We start from the raw sequence: 21,370 nt of genomic DNA, 5'->3' as shown, positions 1-21,370 counted from the left end.
GGTTTCCCTTGGTTCTAAAAGTGATCCAGAAGAAAGCTAAAGTCTGGGGTTTGGGTCCACTACTTATACTTCTAGGGAAGTTTCTGTTGTTTACAGGATCCTACCTTCCCCTGGCCAGGCCCCAGACACACACCAGGGGGTTGGAGACTGCATTGTGCGAGGGCAGACACAGCCCATTCAGGTGTAAGTGACCTCTCCACCCTCCACACAGATGGCCCATCAGGATATGCAGGCTACACCTCAGCTCCATTTGTCTCACTGTGTAGAGGGAATTCACAAAGAGCCCAACTGTCAAACTGACCCAGAAAGGCAAACCACAAACAGGCAGTCACAGAATGGTTTAAGCAAGAAAATGCCTAATTTCTAAAAGTGACATTTTAAAACTAACAATCTAAAAACCAACTTTACTAAAAGATGTATTTTTAAATTGTGAGTTCAGACACCCAAAACTCCATATTTCTACCTACTCTCAAAGGAAATCTGCACTTTAATAACATTTAAAGACAGCCCCCATGTTAACCTATGAGAGAGAGAGGCCTTGCAACAGTAAAGACTGAATTTAGCAGTAATTCACTGTTAAGACATGTAGCACACATCGGTACATGTCCCATCTTTAACATACACCGCACCCTGCCCATGGGGCTACCTAGGGCCTACCTTACCTTACATGTATGAAACAGGAAGGTTTAGGCCTGCCAAGTGGGTACACTTGCCAAGTCGAATTGGTAGTGCATGACTGCTCACACAGACACTACAGAGGCTGGTCTGAGCCATGTTTACAGTGCTACTAAGGGGGGTGGCACAACCAGTGCTGCAGGCCCACTAGTAGCATTTGATTTACAGGCCCAGGGCACCTCCAGGGCACTTTACTAGGGACTTACTAGTAAATCAAATGTGCCAATCATGGATAAACCAATCAACAATACAATTTACACAGACAGCATATGCACTTTAGCATTGATTAGCAGTAGGAAAGTGCCCAGAGTCCTAAAGCCAACAAAAGCAGGTCAGAAAAAATGGGAGGAAGGAGGCAAAAGGTTTAGGGATGACCCTGCAAAAAGGGCCATTTCCAACACAAGTGAAAGCAAAAGCGGCTGCCTGTGGAGTACAAGAAGTTTCAAGGCCAAGAAAATGCTTGCCTTTGCTTATGCCACAGTCCAAAATGACCCAGAAATGGTGCTGCAAAGTGAAAGTATGAATATAATAGTGTGTGTATGCACCCTTAGAAATGGTTTACAATTACGCCACAACTGCTGTGCCTCAACCTTCTCTGTGTCGAGTTTTCTTCAGGTCCCACCTGGGGTGAATGTGTGCATTGTCTTCTTTTTTATGTAGCAGAGGCAGTCATGAAATTTAGTAGGAACACACCGGCTAAGATGTATGGAAATGGATGGTGAAGTGGTGTCAACACTCAAAGCAATAGTCACACAAGTAGTCCATACTTTTACAATCTTTGCAGGGAAAAATGCCTAGTAAGGACGCATTCTGATGAATTGGGGTGTGGACTTACTGTACTGGACTCTAAAGTACAGATCAAAGATATGTTTACTTACATTCCTTCACAACTAGCACTTGTGCATATGTACTTTGTGACTGACTTGGATTAATGATGTGTTAACATTACTTTTTCAGATGAGAAAATCTGATGTTAATGTTGTAACGGCGCTGACTCATCGACCTTGGTCCATAAGCCATTTTGGTGATGGAAAGCCTCGATTCAGTTCTGCCTCAAAACATTACTTCTGCATGCTTCTGGATATCTTGTTTGACTGGACTTTGCACAATATCCTGTGGAACTTCTGTGGAGTTTCTGCTTTCCTTATGCAGAAGAGCTACATTTCACAGTAAGTGGTTATGCAGAGAATGTTTTCAATTTACTCATTTCTGGATAATTGTATTTTTTATGAGTTATACTCCTGTTTATGCAGCATCAACTAAACCCTACTTTTCTTCTGTTAATTGGGTGCTTCAGCCTCAATCTTTTCTCATTTTTTTCATTATCAGATTTTAAAGTGGTGCTTGTGTTTAATTAATGTATTACCACCTTCACCCTCAGAACAACAGAAAAGTAAATTGTTTGAAGGGCTAAGTCTGTGGAATTGATAATCTGCAGAATGAAACAGCAGCAATTTTCCTACCTTTCCTATTGTCCTAAGCCTGGGAACAAGCTATACGTTCAACGGTTGCTCATTCTAAAGTCTGGGGTTATGCATAGAGAGCTTAGAATTGCCCCTGCTTGAACCTAGCAGTTGCCTGTCCTTCATAGTACCGTTCTGTTTAGCATATATTTCATTTTACATGTTGGTCTTCATTCCTTTATTTAACCAACCTCTTGTACCAAATATAATGTTGGTGGTGGGTTAATGTGTGCATGTGGTGGGATTTTGGGGGGCTGGAGGAGTATAGCTAATAGGAGACACATAAAACATGTCAACATTATGCAGGAAGTTCCTTCTAGTTTTCATTGTGGTGTCTTGAATGCAAGCAGTATAAAAATTAAAGTCTCAAGGAAGAGAAGTTCTTGTGAACCCTGATACCTAAATTACCTACATTGATAGTAGTGCATGACCACTAAACCAGTTTCCTGTGTCCTTTTCTTTAGCTCCTTGAATTTAGTGACTTCCTTTACCTTTATGTCCATAGTATTTATTGTGCTTTATAAGCCTCTTTCTAGCCTTTTTAAAATTATTTTTGTGTTCGCCTATGTTATATAAACCCATACCACAATTTCAGACTTTTGTATTTCCGTTTAGCCTTCAGTGATCTACCAAAGGTTTCAAGTAAACTAAAGGACCTTGGTCTTAGATTCGACCCTCTTTGCACCACCTGCAGATTCCAAAGCAAAGGTTAGCTTTGACTAGGTTTATTTGTTCACATATTTGATAGAAAAGCCGGTATTTGAGAGAGTGAAGCGGGAAACAGTTGAAAGGTTGAACAGTCCTTCCCCCTCTTTATCCCACTTCCATGTTCCAAGCAACCCTGCTATTCAGAATCATCCTGCTGTCAAACTCCCTTACTGCTGTGTTTGGACTTGCGGTCCTCTCCCCTCACACATTTTACTCTTTTGCAGTGTCCGAAAATGTTTGCATCTCTTGAAGGAATAACATGAATGTGTGGTTAGTGGAAATTGTGGGGTGTTACTGAACCATTGCATATTTGAGTACTGCTGGTGCTGCCCCGTCAGTGAATCATTAGCAGTTTGACAACTGGTTCCCTCTGATTGGGGTGCCCATGATTTTCCAGGATTTGACTGGACCACGATGAAGAGGAGGTTGCAGTATTAAATTTGTCGGGTTTTTACTTAGGTGCTTTAGAGTTATGTAAGCAAAAGTGGACTGGAAATTTTGACCCGAGTCCAGGTTGATAAACCATAGAGTCAAAGCAAGCAAAATGAGGGTTTTGTGACAGGGATGATTGAATGGTCATGATACAGTCTCTGTTTTGCCTTCTATTCCTCCTTTGCCCAAACTCGTCTTCAAACTGAGATGCTCTTTTTACTTTCCCTGCTCCTATAGCCCTAGTATCGGTGAATGACATCTGGTATCTGATAGAGACTTCTAGTTGCAGATTCCTTACCTTAGAATTTTCCCCCAGAGTTTTTCTTCGAGCAATACCCTTGCGCGTTGTTATGTGGCGTCGGTCTACTCCGCAGGCGTTGTTGGCATCGTAGTCACCTTGATGATGTCAGGAGTAGTACATAGACGCCACCTCAGTGACGACAGTTCTTTGTTTTCCGCACCATGAGCCGATCCGGAGAGAGCTACCCTAGGTCAATTTTTAACTATCTTTGACTCTTGTTGAGATTTGGTGACGTTTTTGGTACGACGAGGATGTCCCCGAAGACCGGCTTCAAACCTTGCGGGGACTGTCACCGCATGACATTGGTGATTGATCTACATCGGGTCTGTTTGTGGTGCCCGGAGCATGACCATGACCCGAAGTCGTGCTCCGAGTGCCGAGCCATGGACCCGAAGGCCTTGAGGGAGCGGTCGCTCAAGCTTATGCCGGGCCAGCTCCCGACTCCGCCTAGGTCCCGGTCTCGCTTGCGTGGACGGTCTCGAGACCAGTTGCAGAGCCACCACCACTTGTATTCCTCGAAGTCTTCGGGTCAAGGTAAGAAGAAGTAGAAGAAATCTTGTCATCCTTCGACTTCACACCATTGCTCGGCTGATGCGACGCAGGAGGAGCGTCAACGATCATGACCTCTGTCCTCGGAGCCTGGAGCCTGCTTTTGGGTCCGCGCCATGCCTCCCAGAGTTTCCGGGAACAGGGAAGACCTCTGCCCAATTAAGGGAATTCTATGAGGCCATGCGCCTCATTTTTGGGCAGTCCTACCCCACTATGGTGCCTTCAGGCCTCGGGGGTTCGATTGGAGAGCCTTCGGGTTCCGCGCTGGCAGCTCCAGCCATCGAAGTTCCCTCCGGATCCACTCTCAGATCCGTACCGATGCCAATTGTACCATTGAGTCCTTCCCCAGCGCTGGTTCGAATGTCGACGCTCCCGATGTCAGTGGTGCCCACTATCGACGCCGACCCAATCCTGATCCCCAGCGACTCGGAGTCAGAATGGCATCGGCCGACGCAGCCTCCTTCTTTGATGGGTCTTATCCACCCCAGGTTGGATTCTGACCCTTATTCTTATGGGTATAAATTGGGGAAGGTTTGGAGGGGTCCCTGGACCCTTATAATTACCAGGATAATCCTAACCTGGACTGGGCACAGGAGTTGGGCAAGGCCATTGTCTGGACACTTTTCCAGATGCTGGCATGCTGCATCCTCCTACCGTGGCTATGGCGGAGGGAGCTACCTATTCCATGGTGATCAGTAGGGTGGCTGAGGTCCTTGGCCTTGAGCTGCCTACTGTTCAGGTCAGGACTAATCTCCTCACGGAGGTGTTTCATCTAGGGGCTTCCACCTCTGAGTCTCTTCTCCCATTCAATGAAGCACTCACCAATGTCCTTTTGGGTACATGGTCCAGACCCAACACAGGGGCTCTTGTGAACAGGACAATTGCACGCCATCGGCCCACCCCGAACGACCCTAAATTCCTTTCCCAACACCCCATGCCTGAGAGTCTTGTTATCCAGGCATCCTCATCCTCCTGCGCATTCCCTCCCGCACCTCTGGAGAGGGAATCAAAAAGGCTGGAACAATTTGGGAAGAAGATGTTTTCTTCCTCCAGTCTAGCCCTGCGGTCAGTGAACACCGCATGCCCTTTGGGCAGTTATACTGACTCTCTGTGGGATACGGTCATGCAAGTTCTGCCGCAGATACCAAAGAAGGTCCGTGCTACCGTCTCCCAAGCTGTCACCGATGGGAGAGACGCAGCAAAGTTCACTATCCGATGTGGGCTGGACACGACCAACTCTCTGGGCAGATTGGTTGTGACGACGTGGCCTTGAGGCACCATGCCTGGTTAAGAACATCTGGTTTCTTAGGGGATGTCCAACAGACCCTTACGGACACACCCATTGATGGGTCCCGTCTCTTTGGAGACAAGGCGGACTCGGCGCTGGAGAGGTTCAAGGACTCCTCGGCTACCGCTCGGTCCCTCAGCCTTTCCCCTGCCCCTCACCCCCATCAGTCCCCCTTTCGCGACCACGGAAGGGGCTCCATGTTGCGTCCCTTTCCCAGCCACCGGGCCACCCATGCTGTTCAGCTGCTGCGTGGCCGGGGACAGGAAACCAGAGGTTTGCCCAGTCCATCTCTGCTGCAGCCTCCAAACCACCCTAGTCCATCCCCTCACTCTGGTCCAGTTGGCGGCAGGATTCGCCATCACCTGCCCCACTGGAAATCCATCACTACGAACAGGTGGGTTTCGTAGATCATTTGGAAGGGCTACTCCCCTTCGAGTCTGCCCCACTATGCCTCCATCATTCAGCCATATACCGGAGGATCATTTGGCACTTCTCCTCCAGGAAGTCACGTCTCTCTTGGCCAAGGGAGCCATTGAGAGGGTCCCTGCGCCAGAAGTAGTTCGTGATTGTTATTCCCACTACTTTATGGTGCCCAAAAAGGGCAAAGGCTTACATCCTATCCTAGACCTTCGGGCCCTCAGTCTCTTCCCCAAGAAGGAGAAATTCAAAATGCTCACTTGGCTGAGGTTCTGTCTACCTTGGGCCCAGGAGACTGGATGGTAGCGTTTGACTTGCAGGACGCTTATTTCTATGTTCCCATCCTGCCTGCCCACAGATGTAACCTACGATTCGCGATAGGTCACGAGCACTTTCAATTTACTGTGCTCCCCTTCGGCCTTTCCAGTGCCCCTCGGGTGTTCATGAAAGTGATGACGGTGGTTACAGCTCATCTGCTCAGGTTAGGAGTTTGTCTTACCCTCCATCCTGGCTGTTGAAGGCAGAATCACCCCAGAAAGTCATCTCCCACCTTCAGACTACGGCGAACCTCCTGCACACGCTGGGATTCACTATAAACGTGCTGACTCCCTCTCAGATGCTCCCTTTTTTGGAGCTGTTCTGGACACAGTCCAGTCTTCCCGAAAGTCGAGTCCAAGATATTCAGGCTATGATTCCGATCTTTCAGCCTCTATCTTGGGTTTCGGTGAGACTGAGTCTGAGGCTGCTGTGCTTCATGGCCTATTGCATCCTGCTAGGAACACATGCCAGATGGCATATGCGGGCACTGCAGTGGGGACTTGATGTTCCAGTGGGGCGCAGCATCAGGGAAATCTCTCCGACATGGTCCAGATTTTGGAGGGGACTGCGAAAGACCTACAGTGGTGGCTTTTGAATAGGCATTGGGTCAGCAGCAGATCCCTGTCCCTTCCCCATCCAGATCTATCCAGTGACGGATGCATCACTTCTGGGATGGGGCAGCCACATGAGAGTGGCGGAGATCAGAGGCCTCTGGTCTCCAGCGGAGTCTGGCTCCATATCAATCTTCTGAAGCTCCGGGCGATCAGGCTTGCGTTGAAAGCATTTCTTCCCTCTCTCAAAGGGAAAGTAGTGCATGAGATCACGGACAACACTACCACCATGTGGTACTGCAACAAACATTGCGGATTGGGGTCCTGGACCCTTTGTCAGGAGGCGCTGGGCCTCTGGACATGGCTGGCACATCAGGACATAACCCTGGTAGTTCAACCTATGACAGGCTCTCTGAACGCCAGAGCAGATGAACTCAGCCTTCCATGCATAGCCGATCATGAATGGCATCTCCATCTGGAGGTGGCGCAAGGTCTCTTTCAGCAATGGGGAGAGCCTTAGTTAGATCTTTTCATCTCTGCAGAGAGCGCACAATGTCAGCTGTTTTGCACGTTGGAGTTTCCAAGACAGCATTCGCTGGGAGACGCTTTTAGTTTCTAGTGGAACTCCGGCCTCCTTTACGCCTTTATCACTTCTGTCCAGAGTTCTCAAGAACGACCAGGCGCAAGTAATCTTGGTGGCTCGCAGAGTATGATATCCATGGCTATTGAGCATGCCACCGATCCTCCACTCAGACTGCTTCTTCAGGAGGATCATCTGTCGCAGCAACAGTGGATGTTTCTCACACCCGAACCTGTCTAATCTCCACCTTCATGCGTGGAGATTGAGCGGCGACAGGTGACGACTTTTGACCTTTCACCTGGAGTCTGTGATGTAATCTTGACAGTCAGGCGTTCCTCCACCAAAAGGGTATACACCTGTCGTTGGCATAAATTTGTGGCATGGTTTACCAACAAATCTGTTGATCCCCTCTCTGCATCTCTTTCTGAGGTTTTTTTGTTCATTCTTTCTTTGGCCCAGCAGGATGCTGCTTTGGGCACCCTTAAGGGCTATTTATCAGCTATTTCAGCCTTTCTTAGGTTGCCTGATCAGCCTTTACTCTATAACCCCTTCGCTGCCAGGCCTTTTCCCCCTCCTGTGCGAGCCTTTTTTTGGCTCTTTGGGGCAGTTCGCGCTTAGGCCCTCATAACTTTTTGTTCACATAAGCTACCCACGCCAAATTTGCGTCCTTTTTTTCCAACATCCTAGGGATTCTAGAGGTACCCAGACTTTGTGGGTTCCCCAGAAGGAGGCCAAGAAATTAGCCAAAATACAGTGAAAATTTCGTTTTTTTCAAAACAATTGGAAAAAGGGGCCGCAGAAGAAGGCTTGTGTTTTTTTCCCTGAAAATGGCATCAACAAAGGGTTTTCGGTGCTAAAATCACCAGCTTCCCAGCTTTCAGGAACAGGCAGACTTGACTCAGAAAACCCAATTTTTCAACACAATTTTGGCATTTTACTGGGACATACCCCATTTTTACGATTTTTTGTGCTTTCAGCCTCCTTCCAGTCAGTGACAGAAATGGGCATGAAACCAATGCTGAAAGTAGACAAAATTCTGAATTCAGCAAGGGGTAATTTGTGTAGATCCTACAAGGGTTTTCCTACAGAAAATAACAACTGAACAAATCTGCAATTTTTCTCTACGTTTTACTCTGTAACTTTTTTCTGCAATGTCAGATTCTTTAAAGCAATACAGCGTTACGTCTGCTGGACTCTTCTGGTTGCGGGGATATATAGGGCTTGTAGGTTCATCAAGAACTCTAGGTACCCAGAGCCAATAAATGACCTGCACCCTGCAGTGGGTTTTCATTCTATACCGGGTATACAGCAATTAATTTGCTGAAATATAAAGAGTAAAAAATAGCTATCAAGAAAACCTTTGTATTTCCAAAATGGGCACAAGATAAGGTGTTGAGGAGCAGTGGTTATTTCCACATCTCTGAATTCCGGGGTGCCCATACTAGCATGTGAATTGCAGGGCATTTCTCAAATAGACGTCTTTTTTACACACTCTCTTATATTTGGAAGGAACAAATGTAGAGAAAGACAAGGGGCAATAACACTTGTTTTGCTATTCTATGTTCCCCCAAGTCTCCCGATACAAATGATACCTCACTTGTGTGGGTAGGCCTAGCGCCCGCGACAGGAAATGGCCGAAAACACAACGTGGACTCATCCCATTTTTTGACAGAAAACAGAGGTGTTTTTTGCCAAGTGCCTACCTGTAGATTTTGACCCCTAGCTCAGCCGGCACCTAGGGAAACCTACCAAATCTGTGCATTTTTGAAAACTAGAGACCTAGGGGAATCCAAGATGGGGTGACTTGTGGGGCTCTGACCAGGTTCTGTTACCCAGAATCCTTTGCAAACCTCAAAATTTGGCTAAAAAAAAAAAATTCCTCACATTTTGGTGACAGAAAGTTCTAGAATCAGAGAGGAGCCACAGATTTCCTTCCACCCAGCGTTCCCCCAAGTTTCTCGATAAAAATGATACCTCACTTGTGTGGGTAGGCCTAGCACCCACGACAGGAAATGCCCCAAAACGCAACGTGGACACATCACATTTTTTGAAAGAAAACAGAGGTGTTTTTTGCCAAGTGCCTACCTGTAGATTTTGGCCCCTAGCTCAGCCGGCACCTAGGGAAACCTACCAAACCTGTGCATTTTTGAAAACTACAAAACTACAGACCTAGGGGAATCCAAGATGGGGTGACTTGTGGGGCTCTGACCAGGTTCTGTTACCCAGAATCCTTTGCAAACCTCAAAATGTGGCTAAAAAAACAAATTTTCCTCACATTTCGGTGACAGAAAGTTCTGGAATCTGAGAGGAACCACAAATTTCCTTCCACCCAGCGTTCCCCCAAGTCTCCCGATAAAAATGCTACCTCACTTGTGCGGGTAGGCCTAGCGCCCACAAAAGGAAATGGCCCAAAACACAACATGGACACATCACATTTTTTCACAGAAAAGAGTGCCTACCTGTGGATTTTGGCCTCTAGCTCAGCCAGCACCTGGGGAAACCTAGCAAACCAGCACATTTCTGAAAACTAGACACCTAGGGGAATCCAAGATGGGGTGATTTGTGGGGCTCTGACCAGGTTCTGTTACCCAGAATCCTTTGCAAACCTTACAATTTGGCCAAAAAAACACTTTTTCCTCTCATTTCGGTGAAAGAAAGTTCTGGAATCCGAGAGGAGCCACAAATGTCCTTCCACCCAGCGTTCCCCCAAGTCTCCCGATAAAAATGGTACCTCACTTGTGTGGGTGGGCCTAGCGCCCACGAAAGGAAAGGGCCCAAAACACAACGTGGACCCATCACATTTTTTCACAGAAAACAGAGGTGTTTTTTGCAAAGTGCCTACCTGTGGATTTTGGCCTCTAGCTCAGCCGGCCCCAGGGGGGGAAGAAATGGGCTAAAATAAATAAACCAAAAAAAATAATAATAATTGCCCTGGCGCCTAGAGGTTTCTGGCCCCCTGGGGGCAGATCGGCCTAATAACAATAGGCCGATCTGCCCCCAGAGGGGGCAGAAATGGCTTAAAATAATTGTGCCATCCCCCCCCAGGGAGCAACCCTTGCCTACAAGGTCACTCCCCTTGCGTGACAGCGCAAAATAAAGATCCCTGGTGCCTAGTGGTTTCTGCCCCCCTTGGGGGCAGATTGACCTAAAATCGGCTGATCTTCCCCCAAAGCAGGCAGAAATGACCTAAATACAATTTGCCCCTCCAGGGGAGCGACCCTTGCCTAAGGGGATGCTCCCCTTCTGTAAAACAACAACAAAAATCCCCGGTGCCTAGTGGTTTCTGCCCCCCTTGGTGGCAGATCAGCCTAATTATAATAGGCAGAAATGGCCTAAAATAAATTTGCCCCCCAGGGGAACGACCCTTGCCTAAGGGGTCGCTCCACTTACGTGAAAAACTAACAAAAAAAAACCTCCCTGGTGTCTAGTGGTTTCTGCCCCCCTTGGAGCAGATTGGCCTCATAAAAATAGGCCAATCAGCCCCCAAGGGGGGCAGAAATGGCCTAAATATAATTTCCCCCCTAGGGGAGCGACCCTTGCCTAAGGGGTCGCTCCCCACCTCAAACAACAAAAACTAAACAAAAAAAACAAAAATATATATATATATATCCATGGGGGCAGAAAAGGCCTTAAAAAAAAATGCCCCCCCCCTGGGAGCGACCCTTGCCCAAGGGGTCGCTCCCTTTTGCCAGTTTCATTTTGCAAAAAGACATCCCTGGTGTCTAGTGGGCGTTTTGATAGCCGGATTGCTTTACAATCCGGCTGCCAAACGCAGAGAGAGACTTCAAAGGGAAGGAAATACATTTCCTTCCCTTTGAAGCCTCTCTGCCTCCTCCACGTGCTTTGCATTTCTCTTCCGATCATCGCGCTGGAAGCTGAGCTTCCAGCGCGAAGGAGGAGGCATTGTGACAATCAGCACGCGCTCGCGCGCTGACGTCACAGGGGGGGGGGGGGATCGGGGGTGGAAGGGGAAGGGCTTCCCCTTCCATCCCTGACTTGGGGGTGTGGGGGGGAACCCCACAGAGGGAGCGCTAGCGCTCCCTCTGGGCTGGGTGCCCAGGACGTAATGGTTACGTCCTGGGCACAGCAGCACTGTGCCACAGGACGTAACCATTACGTCCTCGGCACAGAACCGGTTAAGTCTCCTATTGTTAGTAGATTCTGTAAGAGCCTCACCCGTTTGTTTCCTCCCACTCCATTTATCATGCCTCAGTCAGACCTCAATCTTGTTCTTACTTACTTGATGTGTGCTCCTTTTGAGCCGATGCACAATTGTCCCTTACAGCTCCTTACTTTTAAAACTGTTTTTCTTATTGCCATCCCTTCTGCTCGCAGAGTGAGTGAGCTTCAGGCTTTATCTTCTAAGCCCCCATTTTTGTCTGTGCACCATTACAAAGTGGTGTTACGCACTAGGCTTCCTTCCTTCCCAAAGTCGTTACACTTTTTCATGTAGGCCAGTCTATCACTATGCCTACTTTACGCACCCCCACATCCTTCTCATGAGAGACTCCACCGCCTGGAACCATAAAAAGCGTTGGCGTTCTATCTCAATCGTACTAATGATATCCGGGTCGAAGATGAACTCTTTGTTGGATATTTTGGTATGAAGAAAGGGAAGGTGGTGCAGAAACGTCCCATCTCACGATGGGTACTTTTCTGCATCAAAATGTGCTACGCTTTGGCAAAGAAGCAACCCCCTGAGGGCTTGCGCGCTCATTCCACCAGAAGAACTGCTGCCTCCACTGCGTTAGCACGCGGAGTTCCTGTCCTGGATATCTGCCAGGCAGCTACGTGGGCATCCTTGCACATGTTTACTAAAATTACTGCCTGGACAGTTAGGTCCTTAGCGGCGGCTACATTGGTCATTCGGTCCTGCAGGACTTTCTATCATGATCTTGGTTTGCAGCCCACCTCCAAGGATGGCATTGCTTGGAATCTATTCTAAGGTAAGGAACCTGCAACTAGAAGTCTCTATCAGATGTACAAATTACTTACCTTTGGTAACGATATATCTGGTAGACACATATACTCGTTGCAGATTCCTTACCGACCCCCCCCTCCCATCCTCCCCGCTTGCAAACTGATTTCTGTGGACAGGGCTTCCCCATTCAGGGCCTTAGCTCTGGCGCACCAATTTCAGTGTTCTTCGCAGCTCTGCACATTGGCATGGAAAGTCGTGAAAAAAAACTGACGTCACTGCGCTTAGGCAGCGTCTGTGTACTACTCCTGACATCATCGCGGCGACTACGATGCCAATGACACCTGCGGAGTCGACCGACCCCATCTAACGACGCGCAAGGGTATTGCTCGAAGAAAAAATCTCCGGATCCAGTCAGACGTCTGGGGGAAAAATTCTAAGGTAAGGGATATGCAACTAGAATATGTCTGTAGCAGGTATATAGTTACTAAAGGTAAGTAACTTGTACTTTTGGACCTATTCTAAGTGGGGGAGGAGAGCACATGTTTTCTTCTTCATATATTGTCCTGCCTGACCCAGCAAGAACATCTGGTGCCCTTGGTCTCTCAGCATTACTAAAACTCTGTGGATATCATCAGACTGACATAATCCAGGTTATTAAAAAAAACAAAAAACTGAAGACAGACTAGGAGCAAGTGACTAAGGTGTGCACTTTGTAATTTTGACCGGCATATGCTCTCTCCTGTTCCCATTTTATGTGGTTTCCTTTTATCTCCTGTACCCCTATGCCAGGATATCAATTTGTGTCATGTGAAACTGCTTTATCTGTAATTGGGGTGTAACAGCCGATTGCGCAACACGCCCCACTAACTCACATCACAGACAATCACCCCTACTCATTTTCCCACATTCATTTAGATGTGCAATTCTTAGAAGAAATCACCACAGGCAATTGTCAGACTACAGATGTTTGTCCAATTGTAATTTTAAATTCAGTTTAAATCTGGAAAAGATATGTTTGAAATCTATGTGCCTGGAGACGGGGGCGTTATTGCAGCAATTCAGAAATGTGGCAAATCATTAACATCCCTGCTGTTATGTCAGAGCATCTTAAATACCTTTCAGAGTTAGTACCATTGCAGTAACCTGTGCAACTGCATCTATTGGCAAACTTTTTGCCTTCCTCCTCTTTATCTGACCTCGTTTTTGTTGGCTGTAGGACTCTGGGCACTTTACCACTGTTAACCAGTGCTTGTGCTCTCTCCCTAAAACATAGTAACATTGACTCATACCCAATTCGCATATTTAATTTACTTGTAAGTCCCTAGTAAAGTGCACACAATATGCCCAGGGCCTGTAACTTAAAAACTACTAGTAGGCCTGCAGCACTGATTATGCCACCCATGTAAGTAGCCCCTTAATCATGTCTCAGGCCTGCCTTGGAGGATTCCGTGTGTGCAGTTTCACTGCGACATAGACTTGGCATTTAAAAATACTTACCAAGCCTTAAACTCCCTTTTTATTCCATTTAGGTCACCCCTAAGGTAGGCCGTAGGTAGCACATAGGGCAGGGTGCTATGTATTTAAAATATAGGACATGTACTTTTAAGTTTTACAGGTTCTGGTAGTGTCAAACAGCGTATTTCATTTTTCACTACTGTGAGGGCTGCTACTCGTAGGTTAGCATTGGGAATTCCCTTATATACTATTAAGTGGTCATTTCTGAAGTGAAAGGAGTGGTGTTGCCATGTTTGGTATGTTTGGAATGGTAGTGAGAAATCCTGCTTTCTGGTAAAGTTGGATTTAACATTACTATTTTAGAAATGCCAGTTTTAGAAAGTAGGCATTTCTTTGCTCTTACAGCCGGTCTCCAATCCAGATGTGGTCTGTGCTGGGTGACTGCTCCCCTTGTACATTCCATCCAGACAGCCATAAACACAGGGCACTCAACTGCATCTGCATTCATCTGCATGCTGATGGGTCTCCATGGGCAGGAAGGGCCGAGGGATTCTCATTTACTCTTAAAGAGACTGATAATCCCCCACAAATCTCCTGGCAGACAGGACTGGGTTGAAAGGGGACTGGTGCACTTCAAAACCACTCTTTGAAATCTCCTCTGCTTCAAAGGCACATTTAAAGGACTGGGTCTCTGACCCCATGAAATCAGACACTTCTGGACCTACAACTGAACCCTTGTTACAAGGACTGCTGTGCTGCTGAAAGGTCTCAACTGGACTGTTTTTCTGGAAGGACTGATTTTCTGCTTGTTGCCTTGCTGCCTGCTGCTCCCTAACTCTGCTGGAAAGACTCTGCCTTCCCACCGCAAGTGATCTCTAAGGGTTTGTTAGCTTGCCTCCTGTTCCCAAGTCTCAGCAACATCAAAGACTTGACCATATGCACCTGGACTCTAAATGCTGTGAGTCAGCCGTTTCTTGGAAATGGGCCTGAGGTGCTCTACCTTCTGTGGTGTTCATTGTAGCTGCTGCAAAGCAACGCAAAGTCTCACAAAGCCTTGCCTCACAGCTGCCAGTCTCACTGGACTCAACACGAGGCGGTGCAAAGCCTCACTGCGCAGGTTGCAGCCCATTGGAACAGATGCACAGCAATGGCAAGCTCTGCAAAATCTTGCCACACAGTTCCCCAGGATTGCCGCAAGCAACGCTAAGCCCTGCAAAACCTTGCCGCACAGCTCCCTGGGATCAACGCAAAGCAAGGCCAAGCCCCCAAAGTCTCACCCCACAGCTTCCCAGAACCGACGCTGGATGACCTGAAGCCTTGCAAAGCACTGCTGCACAGATCACACCGCGCACCAGGTTTTGAGGTACTGTGTTCGGTGGGTCCCTATAGCTGGCCCACTCACCATTGTGGTTGGCCAGGACTTGTGAATTTGTCCCTGTTCAGCGCGAACAGATAAAACACTTGGCGCTTTGCGCTTCTATGCACTATTGGATTTTTGACATTTTAGTCTTGTTTTATTTATAAAATCATAATCTGTTTTTCTAACTTGGTGGGGAGTTTTTTTGTGACTTTTCCAATGTGTTACTGTATGAGGGGGCCAGGCCAGGTTTCTGTTTAGCGACACCTGTGGCTTTACATGGTAGGGGGGAACAAATTCAGCATAGATTTAGCAAAGGTCACTATACATTCAAGTTAGTTAATGTACCAAAACTGAGGAGAGGTAGTTTTAAGGACAAGGTGTCTCTGCACAGTAAGGTCTTGCATTGATTAAGGGGCCATCATCAGTTTAGATCTTTTGTGATGCAGGACATTCTGAATGTTTGTAGATGCTCCCTTGAGTTTGAGTCACGTGACACCATCAGTGTTTTGGTGGTTTCCAGGAGAGCCTAGACGGGTTGCTGGCAACCAAGGCTTGTGACATTCACACCACAGACACTGGGATCAGGCTTTCTTTCGGTGGTACCAGTAGGAGAGTTGATTTTTCATGTCCTATGGAGGGTGCCACCAGAAGTGAACAATTGGTGAGTGATGTTGACTGACTGCAATCTGTAACCACCCAAGGTTCTCCCTCTGTGGTGACTTCCTTGATTGTCCCCGAAGACTTGTTGTCTCCAGTGGTAACACAAGCGTTCTTGACTCCTGAGATTAGGGACGGTTCCTGGGGCACTGAATTGGATGTTTTGAGTCCCCTGGGACAATTGCAGATCCTCTCCATGAACCTGACTGGCTTATGTAGCAAGCTAGGTAATCCACTCTGGGCCGATTATATTGATTACTTCCATATCTGCCTTTTTCAGGACACTTGGGCCATAGAGCACCTTCGTAGGTCTGGCTTAGTAACCTTTTCCATAGGCGCGCTCCCTTCTTTGACTGCCCACCCTTTTGGGGGTCTCCTTATTTGGGTTAAAATCCCCCTTAATTGGAACATAGAACTTCCAATAGAATTGCCTGATGTGTTAGTGCTGTCTGTAAGGGCTTGTAATGGGCATCAAGATAATATTTATAACCTTTGTGTGGGTTCCAGCTGTCTCTCTCCTATATTGTCCATTCTCAACGCCTACTTGGAGTCCCTGTTGTACAAACCAAAGCTTGTTATTGGGGACAATTACAATACTCCCTTGGAGCCACTGGACTACATATCAGTGATAGCTAAACCTGTGGACACGACCTTCGGCACCCCTGAATTAAACGCCTTAGCAGCTGAGCCCTTTTTTGGCTATCTGGGGTAGTTTGCGCTTCCTTCATAATTTTTTGTCCACATGGGCTATCCATGCCAAATTTGCATCCTTTTTTTCCCAGCATCCTAGGGATTCTAAAGTACCCAGAGTTTGTGGGTTCCCCTGGAGGAGACCAAAAATTAGCCAAAATATAGCTATTTTTTCCCCAAAAAATTGAAAAGGGGGCTGCAGATGAACGCATGTGTTTTTTTCCCCTGCAAATGACATCAACAAAGGGTTTGCGGTGCTAAAATCACCATCTTCCCAACTTTCAGGAACAGGCAGACTTGAATCAGAAAAACACATTTTTCAACACAATTTTGGGTTTTTACTGGGACATACCCCATTCTTACTATTTTTTATGCTTTCAGCCTCCTTCCAGTTAGTGCCAGAAATGGGTGTAAAACCATTGCTGGATCCTGGACAGCTAATCATTTCTGAAAAGTAGACAAAATTCTGAATTCAGCAAGGGGTTATTTGTGTAGATCCTTCAAGGTTTTCCTACAGAAAGTAACCGCTAAAATATATATATTTTTTTAATTGAGGTGAAAAAAGAGCCATTTCTGTCCACGTTTTCTTCTGTACCTTTTTCCAGCTATGGCAGATTTTTAAAAGCAATATATTGTTACATCTGCAGGACTCTTCTGGTTGTGGGGATATATAGGGCTTGTAGGTTCATCAAAAACCCTAGGTACCCAGAGCCAATAAATGAGCTGCACCTTGCAATGGGTTTTTATTGTATACCGGGTATACAGCAATTCATTTGGTGAAATATAAAGAGTCAAAAATATGTATCAAAGAAACCTTTGTACTTCCAAAACGGGCACAAGATAAGGTGTTGATAAGCAGTGGTTATTTGCACATCTCTGAATTCCGGGGTTCCCATACTAGCATGTGAATTACAGGGCATTTCTTAAATAGACTTGTTTTTTATACACTCTCTTACATTTGGAAGGAAAAAATGTAGCGAAAGACAAGGGGCAGTAACACTTGTTCTGCTATTTTGTGTTCCCCCAAGTCTCCTGATAAAAATGGTACCTCACTTGTGTGGGTAGGCCTAACGCCGTGACAGGAAACGCAACATGGACACATCACGTTTTTACATTGAAATCTGATGTGTTTTTTGGAAAGTGCCTAGCTGCTGTGCATTTTGGTCTCTAGCTCAGCCGGCACCTACTGAAACCTACCAAACCTGTGCATTTTGTAAATCTAGACACCCAGGGAAATCCAGGATGGGGTGAACTGTGGGGATCTCACCAGGTTCTGTTACCCAGAATCCTTTGCAAACCTCAACATTTTGCAAAAAAAACACTTTCTCCTCAGATTTTGGTGCTGCAAAGACCTGGAATCTAAGAGCAGCCACAAACGTCCTTCGACCCAGCATTTCTCCAAGTCTCCCGATAAAAATGGTACCTCACTTGTGGGGGTAGGCCTAGTGCCCGACAGGAAATGCCCCAAAACACAATGTGGACACATCACATTTTCCCAAAGAAAACTGACCTGTTTTTTGCAAAATGCCTTGCATGTGGATTTTGGCCACTTTCTCAGCCGGCACCCAGGGAAACCTAGCAAACCTATACATTTTTGAAAACTAGACATCTAGGGAAATTCAGATTGGGGTGACTTGTGGGGCTCTCACCAGGTTCTGGTACCCAGAATCCTTTGCAAACCTCAAAATGTGGCCAAAAAAACCTTTTTCCTCACATTTCGGTGATAGAAAGTTCTGGAATCTGAGAGAAGCCACAAATTTCCTTTCACCCAGCATTCCCCCCAAGTCTCCCGATATAAATGGTATCTCACTTGTGTTGGTAGGCCTAGTGCCCGCTACAGGAAACGCATCAAAACGCAACATAGACACATCAAATTTTTACATTGAAAACTGACGTATTTTTGGGAAAGTGTCTAGCTGTGGATTTTGGTCACTAGCTCAGCCGTTACCTAGGAATCCTACCAAACCTGTGCATTTTTGAAACATAGACACTTAGGGGAACCCAGGATGGGGTAACTTGTGGCTCTCTCACAAGGTTCTGTTACCCAGAATCCTTTGCAAACCTCAACATTTGACCAAAAAAACACCTTTTCCTCACATTTCGGTGACAGAAAGTTCTGGAATCTGAGAGGAGCCACAAATGTCCTCCCACCCAGCATTCCCCCAAGTCTCCTGATAAAAATGGTACCTCACTTGTGTGGGTAGGCCTAGTGCCTGTGTCAGGAATGGATCAACACTGTCAAGACCGCCCCCTGTTTCACCACAGAACTCCAAACGAGAATGCCGTAAAATTGAGAAAGCCTGGTGCCAAGAACCCTCAATGGGCAACTTCTCCGCCCTCAAAACAGCCATGCGCAAACACCACCAACTCATCCAGACCACAAAATGGTCCTTCTACAAAGAACGCATAGGCACAGACAACAGCAAGGAACTCTTTGCCATCGTCAAAGAACTCATCAAACCCAAATCCAGCACCATCTACCTTCCACACTCCCAAAACCTCTGCAACTCCCTCTCCAACTACTTTCACCTCAAAATCGCAGACATACACAACAGCTTCACAGCATCAGCACCCACCATCACCAACACAACCAACAACACAACACCCTCCCACACCAACCAACTACACACCTGGACCCCACCAACGACGAAGAAATCGGCAAAACCATGAACTCCATCCACTCAGGCTCCCATACAGACCCCTGTCCCCACCACATTTTCAACAAGGCCAGCCAAATCATCGCTCCCCAGCTCCACGCCGTCATCAACAGTTCCTTCGACACTGCTACCTTCCCAGATGTTTGAAAGGATGCCGAAGTCAACGCTCTCCTCAAAAAACCCAAAGCAGACCCAGAAGACCTCATGAACTGCCGTCTCATCTCTCTTCTCCCCTTCCCCACAAAGGTCGCTGAGAAGACAGTCAACGCCCAACTGTCTCACTTCTTAGAAGAAAACAACATACTCGATGCCTCCCAGTCTGGATTCTGCAAGAACCACAGCACTTAGACCGCCCTCATCGCCTGCACAGACGACATCAGGACCAGAGTGGACAAGGGCGAGACCGTCGCCCTCATCCTCCTAGACCTCTCCGCAGCATTCAACACTGTATGGCACCATACCCTCCGCGCACGCCTTTTTGACGCCGGAATTCGACACAAGTCCTTGGACTGGCTCACCTCCTTCCTCGCAAAAGAACCCAAAGAGTTCGCCTCCCTCCCTTCTGGTCTCCAGCCACCAAGATCATCTGCGGGGTCCCCCAAGGATCCTCCCTCAGCCCCACCCTCTTAAACATCTACGTGGCCCCCTCTCGCCAACATCCTCTGCCCCCACGGAATCACCATCATCTCATACGCAGACGACACCCAGCTCATCATCTCCCTCACCAGGAATCCAGCCACCTCCAAGATAAACCTGCACGACGGACTCCTCGACATCCCCAAATGAATGACAGCAAGCCACCTCAAACTAAACTCAAACAAAACAGAAATCATCATCTTCGGCCCCAACAAGATGGCATGGAACGACTCCTGGTGGCCCACCACCCTCGGACCACCCACAACACCTACCGCCCATTTACGCAAACTTGGCATTGTTCCAGACTCATCTCTCTCCATAGCCCAGCAAATCAACACCATATCATCCTCCTGCTTCAACACCCTTTGCATGCTATGCAAGACTTTCAAATGGATTCCTTTAGAAACAAGAAGAACGGTCACCCACGCCCTCCTCAATAGCAGACTGGACTAGGCAACGCCCTCTACGCAGGGACCACAGCCAAGCTTCGAAGAAAACTCCAGCGAATTCAAAACGCAGCCGCACGTCTCATCCTCAACCTTCCTCGCCACAAACACATATCCACCCACCTCAGATCCCTACACTGGCTGCCCATCAACAAAAGGATCATTCTCAAAGTCCTCGTCCACGCTTACAAAGCCCTCAACGACACTGGACCGGCCTACCTCAACGAACGAGTAAACTTCCACATACCAACTCGACAGCTCCGCTCCGCCGACCTCGCCCTCGCTACAGTCCCGCGCATCCAACGCACCACCTCCGGCGGCAGATCCTTCTCCCACCTCGCCGCCAAGACCTGGAACTCCCGCCGCACCAACCTACGCAAGACCCAGGACCTCCTAAGCTTCAGAAAACACCTTAAAACATGGCTTTTTGAGCAGTAACCTGTAAAACAACCCCCCGCGCCTTGAGACCCTAACAGGTAGTGTGCTTAAGAAATTATTTAATTCATTGATGTTAGTCCTTATATGAGGGCAAATGTTGACCCTGGGGTGATCCATTCCTGACGCAAGCACTAGGTACAGGCACTCAAGTGGGGAAGCGTTTTTATCAGGACAGGTGGGGAAACACTGGATGGTGGTAATTTTGTGGATCCCAGCATATTCCTGTAGTTTGTGTGACAGAAATGCAAGAACAATTTAAGTTTTTATTCAACATGTCACCTTTGCAGGGTATTCTGGGTAAGAAAACTTTGGGGAATCCACACAAGTCACACCTCAGTGGACTCCCCGGGTGTCTAGGTTCCAGAAATGTCCAGCTGCCAAGCCCAGGACCAAAAACGCATGTGCCTGTCTTACAAAACCAGGTTGTTTTATGATAGATAATTTTGATGTCTCCACAATACAATTTGGGTGGTGGAATTCGGTGCTGAACTAAATTGGGGAGATCCCAAGAGAGCACTCTCTCTGTGCTTGCCGCCACAAGCACCTGCTCTATGGGCTGGGCTAACCTGCTATTGTCCCGCTGCACAGACTGTGCTTGCGAAGGGACAGCAGGACTGTCCTCATCACCTCCCCCAGAATCACTGGTAGAGGAGTTGTCAGAAAAATCACTCCCAGAGTCTGCGCCATTGTCCTGTCCCTCAGATACTATCTCAGTATCTGCTGTCTCAGTCTCTCATCCTACATCAGAGCTGTCCTCTGTAACCCGAGTTAGGGCTTGAGCAGCAGTCATCCAACAAGACGCCATCTCTGCTACTTGCTAAACTCTTG

The 21,370-nt window shown here is 47.4% G+C and overlaps 1 protein-coding gene across 3 annotated transcripts in view; it reads left to right on the top strand.

Annotated features, from left to right (window-relative positions):
* The window catches only part of GDE1 (glycerophosphodiester phosphodiesterase 1), a 211,504-nt gene that overhangs the window by 146,230 nt on the left and 43,904 nt on the right, over positions 1-21,370 (top strand). For all 3 annotated transcript variants that reach the window (XR_011199087.1, XM_069210239.1, XM_069210238.1), the window contains one exon: positions 1,633-1,844. Coding sequence is in view for 2 of the 3 variants with exons in the window: in XM_069210239.1 (XP_069066340.1) it covers positions 1,633-1,844 (212 nt within the window). In the remaining variant the exon portion in view is untranslated. The remainder of the gene's footprint in view (positions 1-1,632; positions 1,845-21,370) is intronic.

Source organism: Pleurodeles waltl, chromosome 10, assembly GCF_031143425.1.
Source record: "Pleurodeles waltl isolate 20211129_DDA chromosome 10, aPleWal1.hap1.20221129, whole genome shotgun sequence".
NCBI lineage: Eukaryota > Metazoa > Chordata > Amphibia > Caudata > Salamandridae > Pleurodeles > Pleurodeles waltl.
The sequence above is the reverse complement of the archived record's forward strand: the minus strand, read 5'-3'. Positions and strand labels throughout refer to the sequence as shown.